The sequence below is a fragment of the Dipodascopsis tothii genome, assembly GCF_038497935.1.
Source record: "Dipodascopsis tothii strain CBS 759.85 unplaced genomic scaffold V1510scaffold_17, whole genome shotgun sequence".
Taxonomy (NCBI): domain Eukaryota; kingdom Fungi; phylum Ascomycota; class Lipomycetes; order Lipomycetales; family Lipomycetaceae; genus Neoaidaea; species Neoaidaea tothii.
In genome coordinates, this window is record NW_027118001.1 from 124,701 (window position 1) to 144,481 (window position 19,781).

At 70.1% G+C, this 19,781-nt stretch overlaps 3 protein-coding genes across 3 annotated transcripts; all 3 read right to left on the bottom strand.

Annotated features, from left to right (window-relative positions):
- Window positions 1-694: 694 nt before the first annotated feature.
- On the bottom strand, window positions 695-987 carry V1510DRAFT_417805 (uncharacterized protein). The gene is made up of 2 exons (XM_066934024.1): window positions 819-987; window positions 695-776 (listed from the first exon to the last, which is right to left on the bottom strand). The coding sequence occupies exons 1-2, from the start codon at window positions 955-957 to the stop codon at window positions 742-744; spliced, it is 174 nt and encodes a 57-aa protein (XP_066788624.1). The 5' UTR covers window positions 958-987; the 3' UTR covers window positions 695-741.
- An 835-nt stretch (window positions 988-1,822) lies between these two features.
- V1510DRAFT_448499 (dynein heavy chain, N-terminal region 1-domain-containing protein) lies at window positions 1,823-15,172 on the bottom strand. Its single transcript, XM_066935776.1, has 5 exons — window positions 14,570-15,172; window positions 14,232-14,537; window positions 14,076-14,200; window positions 7,845-14,044; window positions 1,823-7,814 (listed from the first exon to the last, which is right to left on the bottom strand). The coding sequence occupies exons 1-5, from the start codon at window positions 14,871-14,873 to the stop codon at window positions 1,973-1,975; spliced, it is 12,777 nt and encodes a 4,258-aa protein (XP_066788625.1). The 5' UTR covers window positions 14,874-15,172; the 3' UTR covers window positions 1,823-1,972.
- A 942-nt stretch (window positions 15,173-16,114) lies between these two features.
- On the bottom strand, window positions 16,115-19,618 carry V1510DRAFT_134549 (uncharacterized protein). Its single transcript, XM_066930327.1, has 5 exons — window positions 19,443-19,618; window positions 19,018-19,412; window positions 16,690-18,986; window positions 16,576-16,658; window positions 16,115-16,541 (listed from the first exon to the last, which is right to left on the bottom strand). The coding sequence occupies exons 2-5, from the start codon at window positions 19,361-19,363 to the stop codon at window positions 16,280-16,282; spliced, it is 2,988 nt and encodes a 995-aa protein (XP_066788626.1). The 5' UTR covers window positions 19,364-19,412; window positions 19,443-19,618; the 3' UTR covers window positions 16,115-16,279.
- Window positions 19,619-19,781: the final 163 nt, after the last annotated feature.

Genomic DNA, 19,781 nt, shown 5'->3' on the forward strand with positions numbered 1-19,781 from the left:
CATATAGCCGCGCGGCAGTTCTCGCCCGATCCGCCCTGCCCGCAGGGCAGCCACCCTCGACGGAGTCGCCGCCGGAGGCTCGCTGCATGCGATCTCGGGGCGATCCAGCCTGCCCGCAGGGCAGCTACCCCCGACGGAGTCGCCGCCGGAGGCTCGCTGCATAGTCGGCCTGCAATCGCCTGGCGACTTTGCCGAGGAGATGCGAAATCAGCCGCACCGCGTGCGGCATATAGCCGCGCGGCAGTTCTCGCCCGATCCGCCCTGCCCGCAGGGCAGCCACCCTCGACGGAGTCGCCGCCGGAGGCTCGCTGCATGCGATCTCAGGGCGGTCCAGCCTCCGCAGCTACCCCCGACGGAGTCGCCGCCGGAGGCGCGTCGCACAGGCGGTCCAGCCGCACCGCGTGCGGCATATAGCCGCACCGCGGCTCGCGGGCGATCCCAGCCTGCCCGCAGGGCAGCCACCCCGACGGAGTCGCCGCCGGAGGCGCGCTGCCCAGCCAGCCAAGGTACGGCCCGGCCGACCGCGTGCGGCATTTAGCCGCAGCGCCGCGGCCGTCCAGCGCGCGCTTCGCCGTCCGGGCGTCTGCGCCGTCGAGCCGGCCGGCGCCGCGTCGCGCACGCACAGCCGCCCGGGCGTTTCGCGCCGCGGCCTGCGCGCGGATCGGGCCGCGGCGCGTCGCGGCCGCAGCCCCAGACAAGGCAGAAGGTCTATTGCGTAATGTACATGGTCGCGTGCGACGGCTACCTCTTGCCGTCGGCAGCCTTGCGGTCCTCCGCTGCAGGTCAGTCGAGCCGCACGAGCCGCACGGCGCACGTACCTTCCTTCTGCTTCTTGCGCATGATGGCGGCCTGCTCCTCGCGGCGCTTGGTCGGGTCACCCTCGCTCTTCTTCTTCTGGCTCTGGGCCTTCTTCATGGCCCGCGCCCGGTCATTCTCGCGCTGGTTGCCTCGGGTCATGGCTGCTGGCGCCGCCTGTGCTACTCGGAGTGCTACGCGGGCGATGTGATGTGGGACGTGACGAGCGGGCCGGGATATAAAAATTTTTAGCCACGCCATCGCGACAGCCCTTGCGTCGGTCGCGGGCGCCCAGGGGCGGTGGCGGCCGCGCCGGCGGAGCCGCGGCTCGTGTGCCGTCTACATCCGGCCGATCCGGAGTGTTGCCTTTGTTCGCGATGTCGCGCGGAATGGTAGCCGACCCGGCCTCCGTTCTCTAAAGGCTCGCCGGAGCGATGCTTACTCTGGGCTGCATTTTGAATCCGAGAGATCACGGCGATCAATGGATCTTCGAAGCAGCCGGTGCTGAAGCTGCCCGAAGGGGCAGAGGCCGGCGCCACGCCTGCGGCCGCGCGAGCCAGGCTCCGGCCTCCTGCGTGCCCGTACGGGTGGAGAAAAAGAGAGGAGGGCGCGGGCTTATATAGCCCAGCCCCCTAACCCTATGACGCGAACCCCGCGGCCCGCCCGCGTCACCGCCATGGACGACCACCTGGTGAGCCGCGCGTGGGCGCAGATACTGCGCGAGCACGAGACACGGGCGCCGGGGCGCGCTGGGGGGGCTGTGGCAGGGCCGGCGGCGGCGGCCGCGCGGGCGGGCGCGGCGGGCGCGGCGGCCGCGGCGCCCGCGCCGGCAACGGCCGCGCCCGCGCCGCCCGCAGACACTGCCCGCGGCCGGCCGGCCGCCGCTAGCGCCGCCGGTGGCGCGGCGGCCGCCGGCCGAGTCATGGAACGCGAGGGGGCGCCGTAGAAGGCGCGCCGAAGCGCGCGGAAGGCGTCCGCGGGGGCGCGGCGGCGGCGCGGCGGCGGCGGCCGCCCAACGCGGGCAAAGCGCACGCACCCCTGGCAGCTAGCAGCCGGCGGCGGCCGCCGCTGGCAGCTAGCAGCCGGCGGCCGCCGCCGCCAGCAGCTAGCAGCAGCTCGAAGCGAGCGAGTCAGGCTTGGCATGTAAGGTCTGCAATAAAATACACTATCGTACAGCCTACAGCTTGCGTGCGTCGGCCGGCAGGCCGAGCCACTCGGGCGAGTCCGGCGCCAGCGCGTCGACCCACGCGGCCAGGTCGGCCGGCCGGCTGCCGTCGGGCACCGGCACGGGCGGCCCGGCCGGCGCCAGGCTGAAGCCGAGGTTGAACGCGTCCGGGACGAGCACGCGGTCGGCCAGCGCCGCCAGCGCGGCGGCGTCCGCGGCGTCGGCGGCCTTGCCGCCGTAGACGATGCGGCCGACGACCGCGCGCACGACGTCCCAGGCGATGGCGTCCGGCGCAACGTTGGACCGGCCGGCGGCGGCGCGGGCGACCCACGTGTCGACGACGGCGGCGGCGAACTCAAAGTCGGCGTCCGAGACGTCCAGCGGCCGCCGCCAGCCGCCGGCGTACTGCGCGCGCTCCTGCACGACGCCGTGGACCCAGGCGACGAGCAGCAGCGCGCGGGCACGCTCGGCAGGCGGCGCGGCGAGCCGGGTGGCGGCCAGCCGGCCGAACGTGGCGCGCAGGCTGGCGCGCATCCCCACGGCCGGCTCGAACGTGACCACGCGCGACGCGGCCAGCAGCGGCGCGGGCACGCGCGCGCCGGCGTCCATGGTCAGGAAGAGCCGGAAGCCGGGCGCGGCGGCCAGCGCGGCCACGCGCTTGTCGGCGCAGTCGAGCCACGCGGCCGCCAGGTGCACGTTCTTGACGACGACCCACGAGCCGGCCGCGGCGGCCTCGGCCAGCGCGCGCTCGGCCAGGCCGACGGCCTCCGGCGAGCCCAGCGCCACCGAGCGGCAGCGCACGCCGGCGGCGGCCGCCAGCGCGTCCACGCGGTCGCTGGCGTCCACGCCGGGCACGCAGCAGAGCGCCACGGGCGTGTGCGCGTCGGCCTCGGCGACCACGGCCGCCAGGCCGTCGCCGTCGTCGAGCGGGATCACGCCGGCCACGTAGCTCTCGGCCGCGGCCACGAACCGGTCCGAGCGCAGGTGCCGCAGCGCCAGCAGCCGGTACAGGGCGCGGTCGGCGTCCGCGCCGGCGTCCGCGCCGGCGTCCGGGCCGGCGTCCGCGCTGGCGTCCGCTCCGGCGGCCGCTCCGGCCGGGCCCTCGTCCACAAACGCGGCCAGCGCGGCCGCGTCGCGCACGCCGAACCGCGCCAGCGCGCCCGTCGCCAGCACGTCGTCCGGCCCGCCGGTCTCGGCCACCAGCGGCAGCTCGCGGTCAAACACGTGGCCCACCACGTCGGACGCGTGTCCCGCCCGCGCCGTGTACGCCAGCAGCACGGCCACCAGCAGGCAGTCGCGTCTGAACAGCGTCTGCGCCGTCCGCCGGTACGTCGCCGCGTACAGCCGCGCCACCAGGTCGTCCAGGCCCGGCCCCGTCCGCGACCGCAGCACGGCCGCAAAGACCGCGTGGAAGTACGCGAGCGAGAACCGGTAGAGGTGGTGCAGGCGGTGCAGGTGCCCCAGCAGCGCAAAGATGGCGCCGCACGCGTCGGCCACGGCCGCGTATTTGGCCGTGATGGCCTCGACCTTGGCCATCACCCCGTCCGTCTCGGCGATCTTCTGGGCCACGTCGCCGGCCTCGACCTTGAGGCTCTCGAGCGTGGCGATCACGCCGTCGTCGTCCAGCAGGCTGCCCTTGGACCGGTTGAGCTCCTCGAGCAGCCGGTCCTCGAGCTGGCTGAGCCGCACGTGGAACTCGCCCTTGAGCTTGATCAGGTTGGTGCGCTGGCGGTCCACGTCCGGCCGCTCCGCGCGCAGGAGCTCGTTGAGCGACTGCGCGTGCATGTTGTGGCGCGTGACGGTGAAGTTGACGAGCGTGGTGCGCGCGCAGACGTCGGGCGCGAAGAACGCGCCGTCGCGGGCGACCAGGAACAGCGCGAACGCGGGCGAGACGTCCACGTGCTGCCGGCCGACGCGCACCAGCACACGCCCGCCCGTGCGCTGGTACTCGCGGTTCAGCACGTGGTTGACGACCGGGTCGTAGTGCTCGGCGTCCGCGATGACGAGCGGGTTGCCGAACCGCAGCGCGCTCTCCAGCAGCTTCACAAAGCCCGCGTCGAGGAAGCTGGTCACGACCAGCGCGCGGTCCGCGTGCAGCCGCCGCAGAAAGTCCACCGCGCGGCCGGTCGGGTCCACCAGCAGCGGGCACCGCGGGCTGCGCGCCACCATCAGCGCGTTCTCCTCGTAGATCTCGCCGGCCGGCAGGTGGCTGGCCTGCCACCGCACGCGGTCCTCGGCCGTCGCCACGTAGTCCACAGCGCCGGCGTCGCCGTGCGCCACGCCCCGCGCCGCCAGCGCGGCCGCCCACGCGCGGCGCATGTCGCGCCGGTACCGCTGGTCGAAGAAGCCGCCGTAGGCCAGCAGCGCGGCCGCCAGCAGCGCGTCGCCCGCCGCCGTCGCCGTCTGCCGCTCAAAGTCGCGGCTGCCGGCCGCCCAGCGCTCGCGCTCGGCCGACAGCGACTCGAGCAGCTGCACGCTGCGGCCCACGCGCTCCTGCACGCGGCCCATCTCGGCCTTGATCGCCTGGACCTGGCTGATCAGCGCCGCGTACTCGTCCTTGTAGCGCTCGATCGAGGCCTCGAGCTCGGCCACGACGCCGTCGGCGGCCGCGGCCTCGGCTGCCGTCGCCGCCGCCGCCCCCACCAGCGCGTCCACCTCGGCCCGCAGCGGCCCGATCCGGTCCAGGATCAGCGAGTAGTTGACCTGGGCCTCGATCCACAGCACAATCGGCCCGCACGCCTTGCTGGCGCGGTCCACGGTCTCGAACGTGAACCCCGGCTTGGCCAGGTACTCGGCCTGCATGCGCTGGCGCAGCGCGCGCGTCATCTGGCGGTCGTTGTCGAAGTTGAGGATGCTCGAGATGAAGTCGTCGCGGCGGATGACGCTCTGCACGGCCCGCCACGAGTCCACGCGGTGCTGCAGCAGCGTGCACACGCCCTCCATGGCCAGCTTGACGGCCTCGGGGGGGTTGGCCATGGACCGCACCTCGGCCAGGTGCTGCTTCTTGATGCTGCCGACGCTCTCGCGGGCCTTGGCCACCGCGGGCTCGGCCCGCGCCAGGTCCGCCAGCACCTCGGCCTGCCGCCGCGCGATCTCGGCCTCCTGCGCGCGCAGCGCGTCCTGGAACCGCACCGACTCGGCCCGCCGGTTCTCGGTCTCCTGCTGGTCGGCGACCATGCGCCGCAGCTTGTCGTTGGCCTGCGCGTTCTTGGCCTGCAGCTGCGCCTGCTTGTCGGCGAGCGAGCTGCGCAGCTCGCGCACCTTGTCGACCGTGCTGCGGATCTTGTCGAGGCCGACGCCGAGGTGGCGCTGCTGCGCGGCCAGGGCGGCGCGCTTGGCCGCGTAGATGGCGCAGAAGTGCGCGGCGAGGTCGAGGAAGTGCCGCGGCGTGAGGAACGCCGTGGCGCCGTGCTCGGCGGCGGCCGCGGCGACGAACGGCTCGACGGCCGCGGGCACGGCGACCATGGCGTCGACGACGGCCGCGCGCGCGTGCTCGTCCAGGTCCAGCGCCTGCGTGAGCTCGGCGCCGACCTGCGCCAGCGCCGCCGCCGACCAGTCGCCCATCCAGTTGAGCACGCAGCGGTTGAACAGCGCCGGCGACGCCGCCGCCCGCGACGCGGCGCTGCCGTTCGCCGGGTTCATCGTGAACACCACGTGCAGGTTGGCCGCGATCTGCCGCACAAACCACTGGTAGACCTCGTCGGCCGACTCGAGCAGCACGCCCTGCCGCCGCGCGCTCTCCTTGCACGCGTTCAGCAGCGCCGTCTGCTCGTCGCCCTCAAACAGGCCCGGGATCTCGGCGTTGGCCAGCAGCGTGTTCATGCGCTCCAGGAAGCCCGAGTCCAGCATGCTGGCCTCGTCCAGGATGAAGCACACCTTCTCGCCCTTGACGCTCGCGCACCGGATCACCGTCCGCAGGTCCTCGTCAAAGTCGGCGCCGCTGTAGCCGCGGTGGACGTCGATCTGGAAGATGCGCAGGCCGTTCATCCACGCCACGAACTTGGCCAGCGTCGTCTTGCCGCTGCCGGAGACGCCGATGAGGATCAGGTGGCCCTGCGGCTGCCGGAACACGCGGTCGATGCGCAGGATGTGGTCGAGGCTGTCGTCGTAGAGCACGAGCGGCACGTCGACCTCCTCCTCGCAGAACGTGCGGAACCGCGACCGCACGAACGCGCGCAGCTCGTCGAGCCCGACGGGGACGTAGTGCTTGGACAGCCAGTTGGAGAACAGGATCGGCTGCTCGAGCGCGCGGTCGACGTCGGCGCCGGCAAAGTGGCGGCCGGCGGCGGCGGCCACGGCGGCCGCCATCCACTGGCGCTCGCCGTCCGTCACCAGCCGGTCCGAGAACAGCCGCAGGGCCTCGTGCGCCCACACGCGGATGAGCCCGTCGAGCGCGAGCGTCTCCAGCGGCGCCACCGCCTCGTGCACGCCGCGCACCCACCGCGTGAGCTCGCGCGGCGAGAACACGTAGTGCGCGTGCGCCGTGGGCACAAACCGCTGCTTGGCGCCCAGGTACACGTCGACCATGGCGTCCGTCAGCGGCCCGGCAAAGCCCCGCAGCGCCGGCAGCGCGCGCAGCACCGCGCGGTTGAACGTGCCGTAGATCTGGCCGAGCGCGGCCGGGCCCGGGTAGTCGACCATCACCACGGCCACGTGCCGCAGGAACCGCTCGCTCAGCGCGCTGCGCCCGACGTCCGTCGGCGGGTTGCACGCGGCCACGATCTGCACGCGGCCCAGCGCCACCCACACCCGGTCGTGGCGCCAGAACCCGTTCTGCTCCACGAGCTGCCGCAGCAGCGCGATCGCGCGCTGCGTGCCGTAGCGGTCCGGCGCAGGCAGGTTGACCTCGTCGCAGAACAGCACCAGCCAGCGGCCGATCTGCGCCGGCGCCAGCACGAGCCCGGCCGGCGTGCGCTGGTACTCGCAGTACTGCTCGAGCGTGCGCACGACGAGCTCGGGCGTCGTGGTCTTGGAGAAGTTGACGCCGACGACGTCCATGTTGTGGAACGCGCGCAGCGTGTTGAACAGGATCATGGTCTTGCCCGAGCCGGGCGGGCCGCACAGCACGACGGGCTTGCGCTCGCCCAGCGACGCGTGCACGAGCTGCTCGTGCCGGACCGTGTCGATCGTGGGCACGACGACGTCGGTGCGGGAGACGTCGTGGGCGTCGAGCTGGACTGTGGGCACGAGCGCCTGCCACGGCGTCCAGTCGGCGTCCGGCAGCGCCACGTCGTAGTCGAACAGCGGCCCGGGCGGCGCGCCGACCATGCCGAACGCGGGCAGCGCGGCCACGAAGTCGCCGAAGCTGTGGCGGGCCGCCAGGGGGCAGTCGCCGGCCAGCGCCCACACGAGCGCGACGAGCAGCTTGCGCGCGACGTACCGCCGCAGCTGCTCGGCGGACAGGCCAAAGTCGACGTGCTCGGCGTTGTACTGCACGGCGGCGCGCGCGGCCGCGTCGACGAGCGCGCACAGGCTGGCCACGGCGCGCGTGTCGGAAAACGGCATGACGTGGTCGGCGCCGCGGACGTGGCCGAGCACGGTCGCCAGCAGGCCGTCGTCCAGCAGCGCGGCGCCGACCTGGTCGGCGACGGCGGCCGGCACGGCCGTGTCGCGGGGCTCGGGCGCGGGCCCGTCGTCGTCGTCGTCGAACGCGCGCGCGCGCAGCCGCGCCAGGTGCCGGCGGACGGCCATCTCGGCCGACACCGTGCGGCCGAACCAGACCATGCCGCAGCGACTGACGGTGGCCGGCGTGGCGTACGCCAGCGTCTCGACCTCGAACAGCAGCCGGACGTTGGCGGGCAGGCTCAGCCGCTCGCCGTTGGGCAGCGTCAGCAGCCGGTTGTCGTCCAGAACACTGCGTCAGCGGAGCCGGCGACGTACACACCTGTTGAGGCTCTCGGCCCACTCGGGGTCGATGTCGCCGTCGAAGACGATCCAGTGGCGCTTGGCGGTCTCGCCGCGCAGGTTGTCGATGACCTTGCGGAGCATGCCTGTCAGCAGGCCGTCGGTCCACTCGCGCGTGGTCGCGTCCAGCGTGCCGTAGAGCGCCTCCTTGGACATGACCTTGGCGTCGATGACGTGCGCGACGCTCGGCGTGTGCTCGAGCGCCTCGAGCGCCGCGAGCAGCGTGGTCCACACGGCCGTCTTGCCGGCGCCCGACTCGCCGACGAGGATGACGCCGTGGTGCAGGTCCTGCATCTGGTACAGCTGGACGATCTTCTCGCGCCACGCGGCGTCCACCACGTACGCGTGCTCGGCGGCCGCCGCGTCCACGGCCGCGTACAGCGCGGCGTGGTCGGCCGGCATGGCCTGCACGGCCGGGAACGCCGCGTGGACGACGTCGTCGAGCACGGCCGCGTCCGCGTCCACGAGCTTGGGCGCGATGCTCTCGCGCAGACTGCGCCGGATGATGCGCGCCTCGGCGTCCGCGTCCGCCGCGCCGGCCGCGCGGATCAGCCGGCCCGAGCTCGTCAGGATGCTCTTGATGGCGCGCAGCCCAAAGTCGTAGTGCGGTTGTGGCGAAACTCGCCCGGCCAGGGCCTCGAACACGCCCACGACTTTCTGCGACAGCGGCGCGGCGGCCGCGAAGCCCTGCGAGTACAGGATGACCTCGGCGATGAGCTCCTTCTCGGGCTTGACCATGGAGATGCTCCGGAAGAGCTGCTTGAGGTTGTCCGGGAGGTTGGACCGGCCCGCGTAACCCGGGTTCATGGTAACGAACACGCCTAATAAGGTTTGGGTCAGGCACCGTTTACGCGAAACCTTATCTGACAGCCACTTACCGGTTCCCCGGGTGATCTCGATCGACCGCCCGCTCAGCTCGATTCGCGCCTCCCCCGCGCCCTCCTTCAGCCCGCTCTGGATGCTCTGGATCTGCGACGACACCGCGCTCAGGATCTGCTCGTTCAGCCGGTTGAACTCGTCGAAACAGCCCCACGCGCCCACCAGGCAGATGCCCAGCAGGATCCGGTCCATGGCCTGGAAGTCGAACGTGTCGTCGCAGCAGAACACCAGCACAAAGCTGCCCAGCTGGTGCCCGAGCGACTTCACCGTCTCGGTCTTGCCGGTCCCGGCCGGCCCGAACGGCGACCCGCCCAGGTTCTGCTCGAGCGCGCCGGTCAGGGCCAGGTAGCACGTGTCCGTCAGCGGCGTCCGCACCAGCCGGTCCGGCACGCCCACGTACTCGTACCCGTACGGGAACACGGCCGAGCCAATGTGCACGCTCAGCCGCGCCAGCGGCTCCTTGGCCGGCGCGTACACGTACCGCAGCCGCGAAACCCACGCAAACGCCTGCGGCGACGTCACCTTGTCGGCGGCCATGGCCGCCAGCGAGTTGCGCTGGTACACAATCTCCGTGATCAGTGCCTCGGTCTTCTTGCGGTCCAGCGCCCCGAGCTCGGTCAGCACCAGCGCCGCCAGCACGCCCAGCACAGCGTCCGTCTGGCCGACCAGCGCCGCCAGCGACCCGCCCGCCAGCGCGCTCTCCGTCGCCGTCGTCCACCAGATCTGCGACGCCAGCACGGTCGCCTGCGACGGCAGCCCGCGCACCCACGCGGCCACGGCCTCCGCCGCCGGCCCGTCTGCCATCAGCGTCTCGTACGCGGCCAGCGCCTCGCGCACGCGCTCCGCCAGCGTCAGCCGGACCTGGTCCTCCAGCGCGGCCATCCACGCGTTGATCTTGGTGTGGTTCGCAACCACCACCTCGGCCGCCAGCGCCACGCGCTCGCCCTCGCGCGACACCACCGCCGTGATCGCCGCGGTCTCAGCGTCGTACTCCACGCTGGCCACGCCCGCAAACATCTTGCTGAAGTGTTTCTGGATCCGCACAATGTCCTTCGAGTTGCCGATGATCTCCAGCAGGTCCTCGTCGCCCACAAAGAAGAACCGCGGGAACTGGAGTCGCTCGCGCTCGAGGTACTCGCCCAGCGACCGCTGGATCTTGTTCAGCAGCTCCTGCAGCCGCTCGAGGCTCTTTTGGATCCCGGCGATGTTGAGCACGTCCAGCACGTTGGGCGACCGCGACACCTTGCGCATCAGCGAAAACACCTCCGAGTTGATGTTCTGGAACCGCGCCGACTCGGCCGGCAGCAGCAGCTTGATCTCGACGTTGCCGGTGAAGACGCCCTCGAGGTAGACCCACTGGCGCTGGACGTCGATCCACACGTCGAACAGCGCGTGGATCCGGTTGATGCGGTCCTCCCACGCCGTGGCCTCCTCCTCGAACTGCTTGAAGTACGGCGAGTGGTGCATGGCCGCGAGCGCGTTCAGGTGCTCCGTCGTGGTCGCGAAGATCTCGTCCCAGCCGCGGATGAGCCGGCACTTGTTCTGGTAGTTTGTGAGCTCGAGCACGTACCCGGCCCACGTCTCGGCGGTCTTGCGCAGGAACACCTCGAGCGTGTACTCGCCCTGGGCCTGCGCGACCACGTCGCGCAGCAGCGGCTCGTTGGCAGGCGTGGCCAGGTCCCACACGTCGCCCAGGGTCAGCGCCGACGCCGGCACGTCCGCCTGGCCGGCCGCCTTGAACACGCGCGCCCAGTGGCGCTCCTTGACGGCGTCCTCCTTGAGCAGCGCCAGCAGCGGCATCAGCGCCAGGTGGCTCCGCAGCGCGTCCTGCACGTGCTCGAACGCGGCGTACTGCCGCACGCGCGTCGGCATCTTCTTGGCCATCGCCGCCAGGCCGTCCAGGCTCGTCTTGACCTTGCGCGCCACCAGCGCCGTCCACAGGGTCTCGCGCAGGTCGCCAATCGACGCCCAGATCGTGCTGAGCGCGGCCCACACCGACTTGAAGTCCTGGATCTCCTCGAGGATCGTGTCCAGCGAGACGTGGGCGTCGATGTCGAGGTCCAGCGCCTCGCGCGCCCGGAAGATCAGATCGTACGAGTCCTTGAGCTTCGTGAACAGGCCCTCGTAGCGGTTCAGGATGCGCGTGGCTTCGCGCGCGTCGACCGTGCCCGTCACCGGCTTCTCCTGCGTCCAGTCCTCGACCGCCTTGTGCATCTGGTCGTTGATGATGTGGCTCTCGGCCAGGATCTTGGCCCGCAGCGCGTCCGTCTGGTCCTCGACCAGCTTGCTGCGCCGGCCAAGGATCTCGTTGAGCGCCGTCCACTCGCTGTTGATCTGGTCCGAGTAGATCCAGTCCGGCGGGAACTGGAACCGCTGCCGGGCCAGCGTGATCTGGCCCTGGCGGTACAGCTCGATCTGGTCCTGCCACGCGCGCACCTTGCGCTTGCACGACTCGATCGTCGTGATGAACGCGACCGCGTGCGCCGTCGACGAAGAGTCCAGGCTCTGCGCCTCGAGCGTCTTGCGCTCTTTCTGGAACTCGGCGTACGTCTGCTTGGTGCTCGTCTCGAGCAGCTCGGCGAACCGCACGAGCGTGCTGTGCTGCCAGGTGTCGTACTTGGCGTTGACGCGCGCCTGCACCTGCTCGTACTCGATCACGGCGACGCCAAAGCTCTGCGAGACCGACGAAGTGTCGAACGTGGCGCGCGACCGCCGGATCTCGTGCATGATCTGGATCCACCGGGCCAGGTCGCTGCCGAGGATGCTGTACACGTTCTCGGCCTGCAGGTCCCACAGCGACTGGAACTGGTACCACTTCTGGACGTACGCTGCGAGCTCGCCCAGCTTGGAGTCGACGAGCGCGTACGCGACCGCGAGCTCGGGCGCGACCGCCACCGCCAGGTTCTCGAACCGGGCGGCCGTCGCGGACGCCGTCCGCAGCGTCGAGTTGAGCTCGTACCGCTCCGACTGGATCTTGGGCAGCCGCAGCACGACCGCCAGCCAGTCCTGGAGCTGGCCGTACCAGCTGACCTTGGCATACGCCAGCGGCGGCGCCAGCGCGATGACCTGGTTGCGCACCACCAGCTCGAACACCAGCGCCGGCAGCTTCGGCACGACCTTCTTGGTGGGTGCCGGCTTCGAGTACGTGCCGCTCTTGGCCCGGAACGTGTCCACCCAGTCGGCGATCGCGCTGCGCAGCCGGTCCGTCAGCAGCTGCTCGACCCGCGCGTTCAGCGAGGCCACCCACACCGGCAGGTTCGCAAAGCTCTCGAGGTTCAGCCGGTCGACGAGGTTCTGCAGACCGTCGACGACGCCTCCGAGCGTCTCGGCGTCGTAGCGGCACGTGCGCAGGTCGTCGAGCGCGCCCGCAATCGTCGCCGACACGTCCGCCAGCACGCCCACCTTCTTCTCCAGCGTCGAGATCGTCGTGAACAGCTCGCGCACGTACTGCACGTACTTGCTCTCGTGCACGCCGGCGCTGTCGGCGGTCGAGAACGAGAACGACTTGAGGTCGTACGAGTGGATGAAGTACTCCCACTTCAGGCGCATGCCGCGCTTGATCAGCGCCTGCGCCTCGTTCTGGTAGCCGTTGAGGAGAATGTTCATGCCGAGGCCGTCGTCCGCCAGAGTGCTCGCGTGCATGTACAGCTCCGTGCTCGTCTTGAGCGAGATCGCGTACGGATACACGCGCTTGGCCACCTTGGACACGCTGTTGACCGCGTGCGGCACCTGGAACTTGAGGTACGTCAGGTTGCGCACCTCCTTGAACAGCGCGACCGCCTGCGTGTCGAAGTTGACGGCCAGCACGAGGCTGTTGCCGGCCGCCCGGCTCCGCGTGATCTTGAACAGCGGTCCGCTGATGGCGATGTTGCGCTGCGTCACGGCCCGCAGCCACGAGTCGTAGATCGGCTTGCAGTCGAGCTTCTTGCGGAACGTCGTGCTCTCGCTGTGCAGCTTCTCGCCCTCGACGTAGAGCTCCCAGCCGGTGCCGAGCAGATCCTCGACCCGCCGCATGTACAGGTTGAGCTGGCGCTCGATCTGCTGGACCCAGATGATCGTGCCCGAGACCGACGGGATGTCGCGCAGCCGCGCCATCATGTACGACTCGGACAGCGTGTACTGTGTCTTGAAGCGCTCGTGCAGCGCGGCAATGTCCGCCTTGACGTTCTCGATCAGGTGCGCCTGGTACTCGTGGATCGCGCCGCGGATCTTGGGCCGCACAAACAGCGGGTTGAACTTGGAGAACACCCGGAACATCTCGTTGGCGGTCTTGGCGGTCGCCAGCCGGTCGCGCAGCTGCGCGATGATGAAGTTCTCGACGCGCGAGATGCGGTCGTTGTACGCCTGCTCGGCGGCCGCCCAGATCTCGGTGCCCTCGGCCGAGACGTCGAGCACGTCGACGTCCTTGAGGATCGCGAACGCGGCCTTGGTCTCCTCGGCAATGTCCAGGTCGGCGATGCCCTCGGCCGCGGCGTCCGTGTACGCGCTGCCGGCGAGCTGCGGCCGCAGCACGTTCCCGAGCGTCTCCTGCAGCCGGAAGTGCGCCAGCCGGAACGACTTGAGATACACCAGCCGCTCCTGCGTGGCCGCCTGCTTGGACACGATCCGGATCGGGATGAATTTCTCGGTGCGCTTGCGCGTCACGTCACGCGCGATGTTGGTGAACTCCTTGATCTGCTGGTCCCACGTGGCGAAGATGGCCTCGACCTGCTCGATCACGGCCTCGAAGTCGGCGTAGTCGACGTGCATCAGCCGACGGCCGCCGAGCAGCGCGTGGATCTGCGCGTCCAGGTCCGCCGAGATGGCCTCCACCAGCAGCAGCGCCCGCCGGACCGGGTAGAACGAGATCCGCAGGCGCTTGTTGAAGTGGCTAAAGATCTGCACAATGGCCTCGTTGATGGCCGCAAAGCTCGTTGCCGACAGCAGGTTGTCCAGCGGGAACTCGTACATCAGCAGGTTGTACTTCTCGACCTGGTCCGTGGCCTCCTTGAGCCCCGTGTCGGCGACGAAACTCATCGTCGCGTGGAATCGCTTCGCGTTCTTGAGCACGTCGATCGTCAGCGTCACGCCGTCCATCTGCAGCTGCAGCTCGATGTTCCGCAGCACGCTCTCCATTGAGATCCAGAAGTTGATCTCCTGCGTGGCCGTGCCGCTCGCGGGGTCTCGCGTGAGCTTGGTGATGGTCTGGATCGACTTGATCCACGTGTTGACGTTCGTCTGTAGCGCGTTCAGGAACTTGCTGTCGCCGAGCTTGTCGCGCGGGATCAGGTCGATGCTCGGCTTGATGTTGCGCTTGACGGCCTGCGGTCAGCGCAGCCGACGGGCTACTTACGTCGTCAATGACGTGCTGCACCAGCGGGTGGTACGCCAGCGTCAGCTGGGGGATCTCGATGTTCTGCTGCAGATGCAGCAGCGACAGCTCGAGCTCGACCAGCTTCTTGCGCGCGGCGGGCACGCCTGCGGTCAGCCGGGCCGCGCACACACGTACCTGCTTTCGTGTCGGCTTCCGAGCGGTCGAGGCCCTTGGTCTCGCCGGCGGCGACGGCTTCAAAGTACGGCTTGATGGCGTAGTGCAGCAACGAATAAAGCGTCTCGTAGACCGACGACGACTGGCCTGCCGCCGGCCCGGTCTCGCCTGCACCAAGCACGTTCGGCAGGTTCAGGAACTGCAGCTGCGGGATCAGCGACTGGCTGGTGTCGACGATCGGGTAGCGTTTGATGATCGCAACCGACACGACCGTGTTCGGCGGCGGCGCGAACTCGAACTGCAGCGCGTACGAGTATTTCTGGTAGTCTGCGGTCAGCGGTGCGTCCCCGGCTACCTACCGAGGCCGTCGGAGTCCTCGAGAACTTTGTAGATAAATAGGGTCGACGTTGACGGGTCGGACGCGAACGCCAGTAGCTTCTGCGACACCGCGTCCGTTGTCGACGTCGCCGCGCCCTTGAAGAGCGACTCGGCCAGATCGGCGTCGCGCGCCTCAAGCGCGACCGTCAGCAGGCCGTGGATGTAGGATCGGAGCACGGCCGCGTCGGAGGAGCCGGTGAAGACGTCGGACTTGGCCGACTCGGGCGTCAGCGGCGCCAGGGCCAGCGGCCCCGGCGACGCCGGCATCGAGCCGTCGTTGGACATAGCGCTGGCGGTAGAGCGCTCCTGGCTGATAGGCGGGAGGCCGGCCAGGCAGCGGCACCCGTCGGTCGGATCGGACGGGGCAAGGAGCCAGACGGCGCTGCGGCAGAATGCCGGACGTGCTTGATAGGTCTCGGCAGGCCCGCAGCGACGATCTTAGCGCTGGCGGGGCGTTCGCGGATGGGTCCAGCGCCTGTTGGGCCGATCGCGGGGCGATGCTGATGGATGCCTGGCGGAAACGGCAGCCTGGCACGGCGAACGGAAGAGCGATATGCGGCGTCAGTCGCGACGTCGCGGTCTTGCGCCGCAGTGGTGCGGTGGCTAGTTCGTGCGGCGGCCTCAGGGGTAGGCGACACGTGACATTGTTTATGTCCACGCGTGGGTTACGTGCGGCGCAGCCACACGGAGCCGCGCCGTGAGTCAGCGGCCCGTGCGAGCCGGGCAGGTCGTGCGAGCGCTGGCAGGCGCGGCCCGGGTGTCTGTTCCTCGGCGCGACGAGCGTCCGGCGGAAGCCCGCCGACGACGGGCCTTCGGGCGGCGGCCACGGACAGCGGCCACGTGCCGAGAACACCGTTCCAAACCGAGTCGCCGCCGGATACTCGCCGTCAAGAGCTTCCGGTGGCGGCCCTGTGGCGAGTGGCTCTCTGCGGCAGATGCGGCGGACCCGGCGGGTCCGTGAGTCCGCGCCAGGACCGCGGAGTCGCAGTCCCGAGCGCTGGGCCCGAGTCATGCGTGCTCGGAGTTACCGGCCAATTCATGCGCCCTGTGCTACCCGGTGTCACAGACCTCGGCCTGCTGGCCCAGCGTGTGTCTCAGGACTACGGCAGTTCTACATGGTGCATGCGTCTGGCCAGCGCTACTTGCATAGCGCAATTTCACCCTGACACAGAGTCTCGCACATGCATGTGTCTCACATGTGCTACCAGCGCCCCCGGCCGCCATCCGACCACAGCCGGGTCGCGGCCGTGGCCGCCTAACCGACATCGGCGCGGGGTGGCCAGACCGCGGGCGCGCCAGCGTGGGAGGGCGGTGTAGATTGGGCTAGGGCTGGCTGCAAGTCGCAAACCGAATCACGTCTCACGGTGTGAGCTACCAAACACGGTACAGCCTGGTACGGCCGGTACGGCCGGTACGAGCGGGGCGCACCCCCCGGCGTACCCGTGGCGCTTGCCGGGCACGGACAGCGCAGCACACCGCATGGCACGCAGGCGTCCAAGTCCGAGCGAGCAGCGACGTCGGCGGCGAGCGGCCAGCAGCGCCAAAGCCTGCCGTCCTGGCAGCGTGGTCGAAAACAATTGATCATTGAAACCAAAATACACACTAGCGACAGCCGCAGCAGGGCGTAGTGGTGATCAGACTTTTAAACCAGTCTACCGGAGATGTTTCTATTAGCGTCAGGTGCCGGGGGCTCACAACTTGCGGCGGTACATGAGCACCAGATCGCCGCCAGCCCGCCAGATGAGCGCCCGGATGGTCGCCAGCGTGAACGCGTTGTCCACGGTCTGGCCCTGGCACACGAGCTCGAGCCAGTCCTCGGGCTTGAGCGACGGGTTGTCGCCCTCCTTGAGGTTCTGGCGCTGCTTGGGCTTGGCCGCGTTGTCGAGCTTCTCGTCGACGTACGAGATGATTTTCTTGGCCCGCAGCATGCGGTACGCGTTCAGCCGGGCGTTGCTAACGGTCAGTGGCGGAAAAAGCAGTCACGTACCCATTGAGCAGCGGCGGCAGCTCGTCCTTGTAGGGCTGCAGCACAAAGCTGACCTTGACGAGGTCCTTCTGCGGAATCCGGTTCTGGCGTCAGCGCACCCGCGCGGCCACTTACCAGCATCAAGTATTCGGCCAGCCAGCCGGGCACGACCTGCTCGAGCAGGTCGACGTCGACGTCGGCGCCACACGTCGACACGCTGCCGCGGTACAGGTCCACCATGCCGCCGGTGTCGACGCGCTGCTCGGAGATGATGACGGACGTCGTCGACGGGATCTTGAGCACCGGCGTGTCGTTCGGCATCGACGGCACGAAGCTGCTCGACGTGTACGTGCCCGCGGCCTCGTACTCCTTGCGCGTGCGCTCGATCACGCCCGCGAGCGTGTCGTCGTACATGGGCGCGTCCTCGCCGGTCTCGGCGGGGGTGGCGGCCGCGAGCGACGCCGCGTCCGCGGCCGCGTCCGCCGGCGCCGGCTTGTCGCTGCGCGTGTCCATCGACATGGTGCGCGACAGCTTGCCCTTGCCGAACGAGCGCAGCTTGCCCATCAGCGAGCTCGACGCCGCCGGCTGGTCGGCGTCCTGGCTCTCGGTCTCGGTCGGCGGCAGCGCGTGGCTGAACGACGCGGTGTGCGCGTGCGTCGGCGACGAGAGCGCGGCCGTCGGCGACGGCAGGTGCGACAGCGGCGACGAGAAGTAGTCGGTCACGCCCGGCGCCGCAGGCGAGCCCGGGCCCTTGTCGAACGCGCCCACGTCGAGCGGCGGCAGCGCGGCCGCGTCGCCGTACGCGCCGTTCGGGTTGTAGATCGGCGCCGGCGTCGCCAGCCCGATCGACAGCCCGGGCGTGGTCACCGGGAACGGCGAGCCGTGCAGGTGCGCCGGGTAGCCCCCCTGCACGGGCGTGCTCGGGTATGAGTCGGGCGTGCCGATCGGCGGCACAAAGCTGAGCTCGCCCGGCGCCTTGCGCCGCAGCGTCGCGCGCTCCGAGATCTCGCGGCGCCGCTGCCGCCGGAACATTTCGTCCCGGATCAGCTCGGCGTCAATCAGGCCCGCAAAGAGGTTGCGCAGCACCCACTTGCCCAGGTTGATGCGCTGGTCCTCGCGGAACTGGTAGCCCTGGCCGTCGCTCTCGAGCTCGTCCGCGTAGATCTCGGCGTCGAAGCAGTACGACTCCTCGAGCACCACCGCCAGCTGGCCCGTCCGCGTGTTGACGTGGCACCAGTTGGCCATGGTCTCGAACGTGTTGATTTCGTCGGCCACGTCCTGGATCGACCGGCCGCCGAACGACTTGACCGGCACGCACTTGATCAGATCCCACAGCAGCACCTCGCCGGCGGTGTCGACCGTGAGCACGCGCCGCCGGTCGTTGAGCAGGATGTGCTTGATCAGGCCGGTCTGGCCCTCGATGGTCTCGTCCGGGTTGTGCCGGAGCGGCTCGGGATGGGCCGGGTCCACGACCGTCGCCGGCGCGTCCGCCAGCGCCAGGTCGGCCAGCGCCTCGTCCACGTCCGAGATGGCCCCGCCGTAGTCGACGCCCGACAGGCTGATGATCGACGCCGGCGGGATCGACGCCGAGCGCCGCTTGGCCGACGCCGCCAGCTTCAGCAGCGTCTTGTCCGACGGCTTGGCGCCGGCGGTCACGCTGCTCGCCCGCCGGCGGCGCTCGAGCTGCTGCTGCGTCGCCAGCGGCGAGATGCCCGTCGTGTCCACGTCGCGCCACCGGTGGATGCGCGAGTTGGACGTCGCCGTCCAAAAGTAGTCGCCCGCGCCCACCACCTTGGACACGCCCTGGTGCTCGTTGCACACGAGCACGCACGTCGCGTTCTCGGCCTCGGCCGCGCCGCGCATGTCGGTGCGCACGACGTAGCCGGCCCGGTCCGACGACAGGAAGACCTGCAGGTCCGGGTGGTCCGAGTGCAGCGACCACACGGACGAGTCGTGCATGTTGAGCGTGTGCACGAGCCGGCCGGCGGTGATGGACCACAGCTTGACGGTCGCGTCGGACGAGGCCGAGAGCACGAGGTCGCCGGCCTTGTTGATCAGGATCGACCGCACGTTGTCGGTGTGGCCGACAAAGTTGTTGACGGACTTGCCCGAGCGCGCATCGAAGAGCCGCACGATGCTCTCCGGGCCGCCGCAGCCGACGAGGTTGCCGCCGGGGCCGCCCAGCCCGAGCGCGTAGACCGAGCCCTTGGGGTTGCGGCCCTTGTGGCCGATGTCGATCTCGAGCCGCTGGCCGGCGCCCGCCAGGTCCCACAGCACGACCTTGCGGTCGAGCCCGCCGGACGCGACAAAGTCGCTCGCCTGGTCGTGCACGGCCAGGCACTTGACAAAGTCGTGGTGCTGGCCGATCGTTGCCTGCTGGCCCGACTGCGGCCGCCACAGCTTCACCGTCAGATCGGACGAGCACGAGACCACTGCTGTCAGCACGTCCTGGCGCCCACTTACGTGTCTGGTAGTTGTTGGCCAGCACGATGTCGTTCACCCAGTGCGTGTGCATGTGCACCTGCGTGCGGAACGTCGACGCCGGCCGCGGCGCGTCCGCCGGCTCTGCCCGCGGCGGCTCGTCCGGGTCCGCAAACGGGTTCTGGGCCGAGTACGCCGGGTGAAGGTTCATGTGGTCCAGGTTCCACGCCATGACCATGCCGTCGCGGCCGGCGCTATACAGCGTGCCGCTGTGGCCGGCCGTCGCCGTCGGGTCCACCGCCAGCGAGTTCACGCCCAGCGTGTGTCCATGGTGGCTCGACTCGGACGCCAGCACGTATGTCACGCGCCGCGTCGTCTTGCGCACCATCCTGTTGTCTTGTCCGTCCTGCGCCGGGCACGAAACGACGCCCGCGAGCCTGGGTCAGCGAGCGCCCCACCCGACCTACCTCTAGGACGCCCTCCGGGCGGCGTGTGCACTCTTGCGCGGCACCGCTGCTGCGCCGTTGCTGCCTCCGATTGCCCAAGCCTGGTCGGCCGACGCTCGGTTCCCCACAGATAGTGCGCTCGCGAGCCCAATTTGTGCCAGCGCGCGCCCGCAGTCTGTCTGAATCCTGCGCCTGACTGTGCCGAGCGGTCTGCCTGGCTTGCTGACGATCAATCGCTCGCGGGATGGTCTGGTGGCCACTGGTGCGCGATTATCTTCGTGGAATCCGCAGTAAACTGGGGTATCTCCAAAAGTCGTGGTGGTTACTTACGGTCACCGCCAAAAACGGGCTTACGAAGGA

Excerpts from the sequence above, each read along its gene's own strand:
- V1510DRAFT_134549 (XM_066930327.1), bottom strand. The coding sequence starts at position 19,363 with ATGGTGCGCAAGACGACGCGGCGCGTGACATACGTGCTGGCGTCCGAG. Across the intron at positions 18,987-19,017 it reads GGCCAACAACTACCAGACAC|TGGTCTCGTGCTCGTCCGAT; the intron begins GTAAGTGGGCGC and ends TGCTGACAGCAG. Across the intron at positions 16,659-16,689 it reads TGGCCGAATACTTGATGCTG|AACCGGATTCCGCAGAAGGA; the intron begins GTAAGTGGCCGC and ends CGCTGACGCCAG.
- V1510DRAFT_417805 (XM_066934024.1), bottom strand. The coding sequence starts at position 957 with ATGACCCGAGGCAACCAGCGCGAGAATGACCGGGCGCGGGCCATGAAG. Across the intron at positions 777-818 it reads GCGCAAGAAGCAGAAGGAAG|CGGAGGACCGCAAGGCTGCC; the intron begins GTACGTGCGCCG and ends ACTGACCTGCAG.
- V1510DRAFT_448499 (XM_066935776.1), bottom strand. The coding sequence starts at position 14,873 with ATGTCCAACGACGGCTCGATGCCGGCGTCGCCGGGGCCGCTGGCCCTG. Across the intron at positions 14,201-14,231 it reads GGAAGCCGACACGAAAGCAG|GCGTGCCCGCCGCGCGCAAG; the intron begins GTACGTGTGTGC and ends GGCTGACCGCAG. Across the intron at positions 14,045-14,075 it reads TGCAGCACGTCATTGACGAC|GCCGTCAAGCGCAACATCAA; the intron begins GTAAGTAGCCCG and ends CGCTGACCGCAG.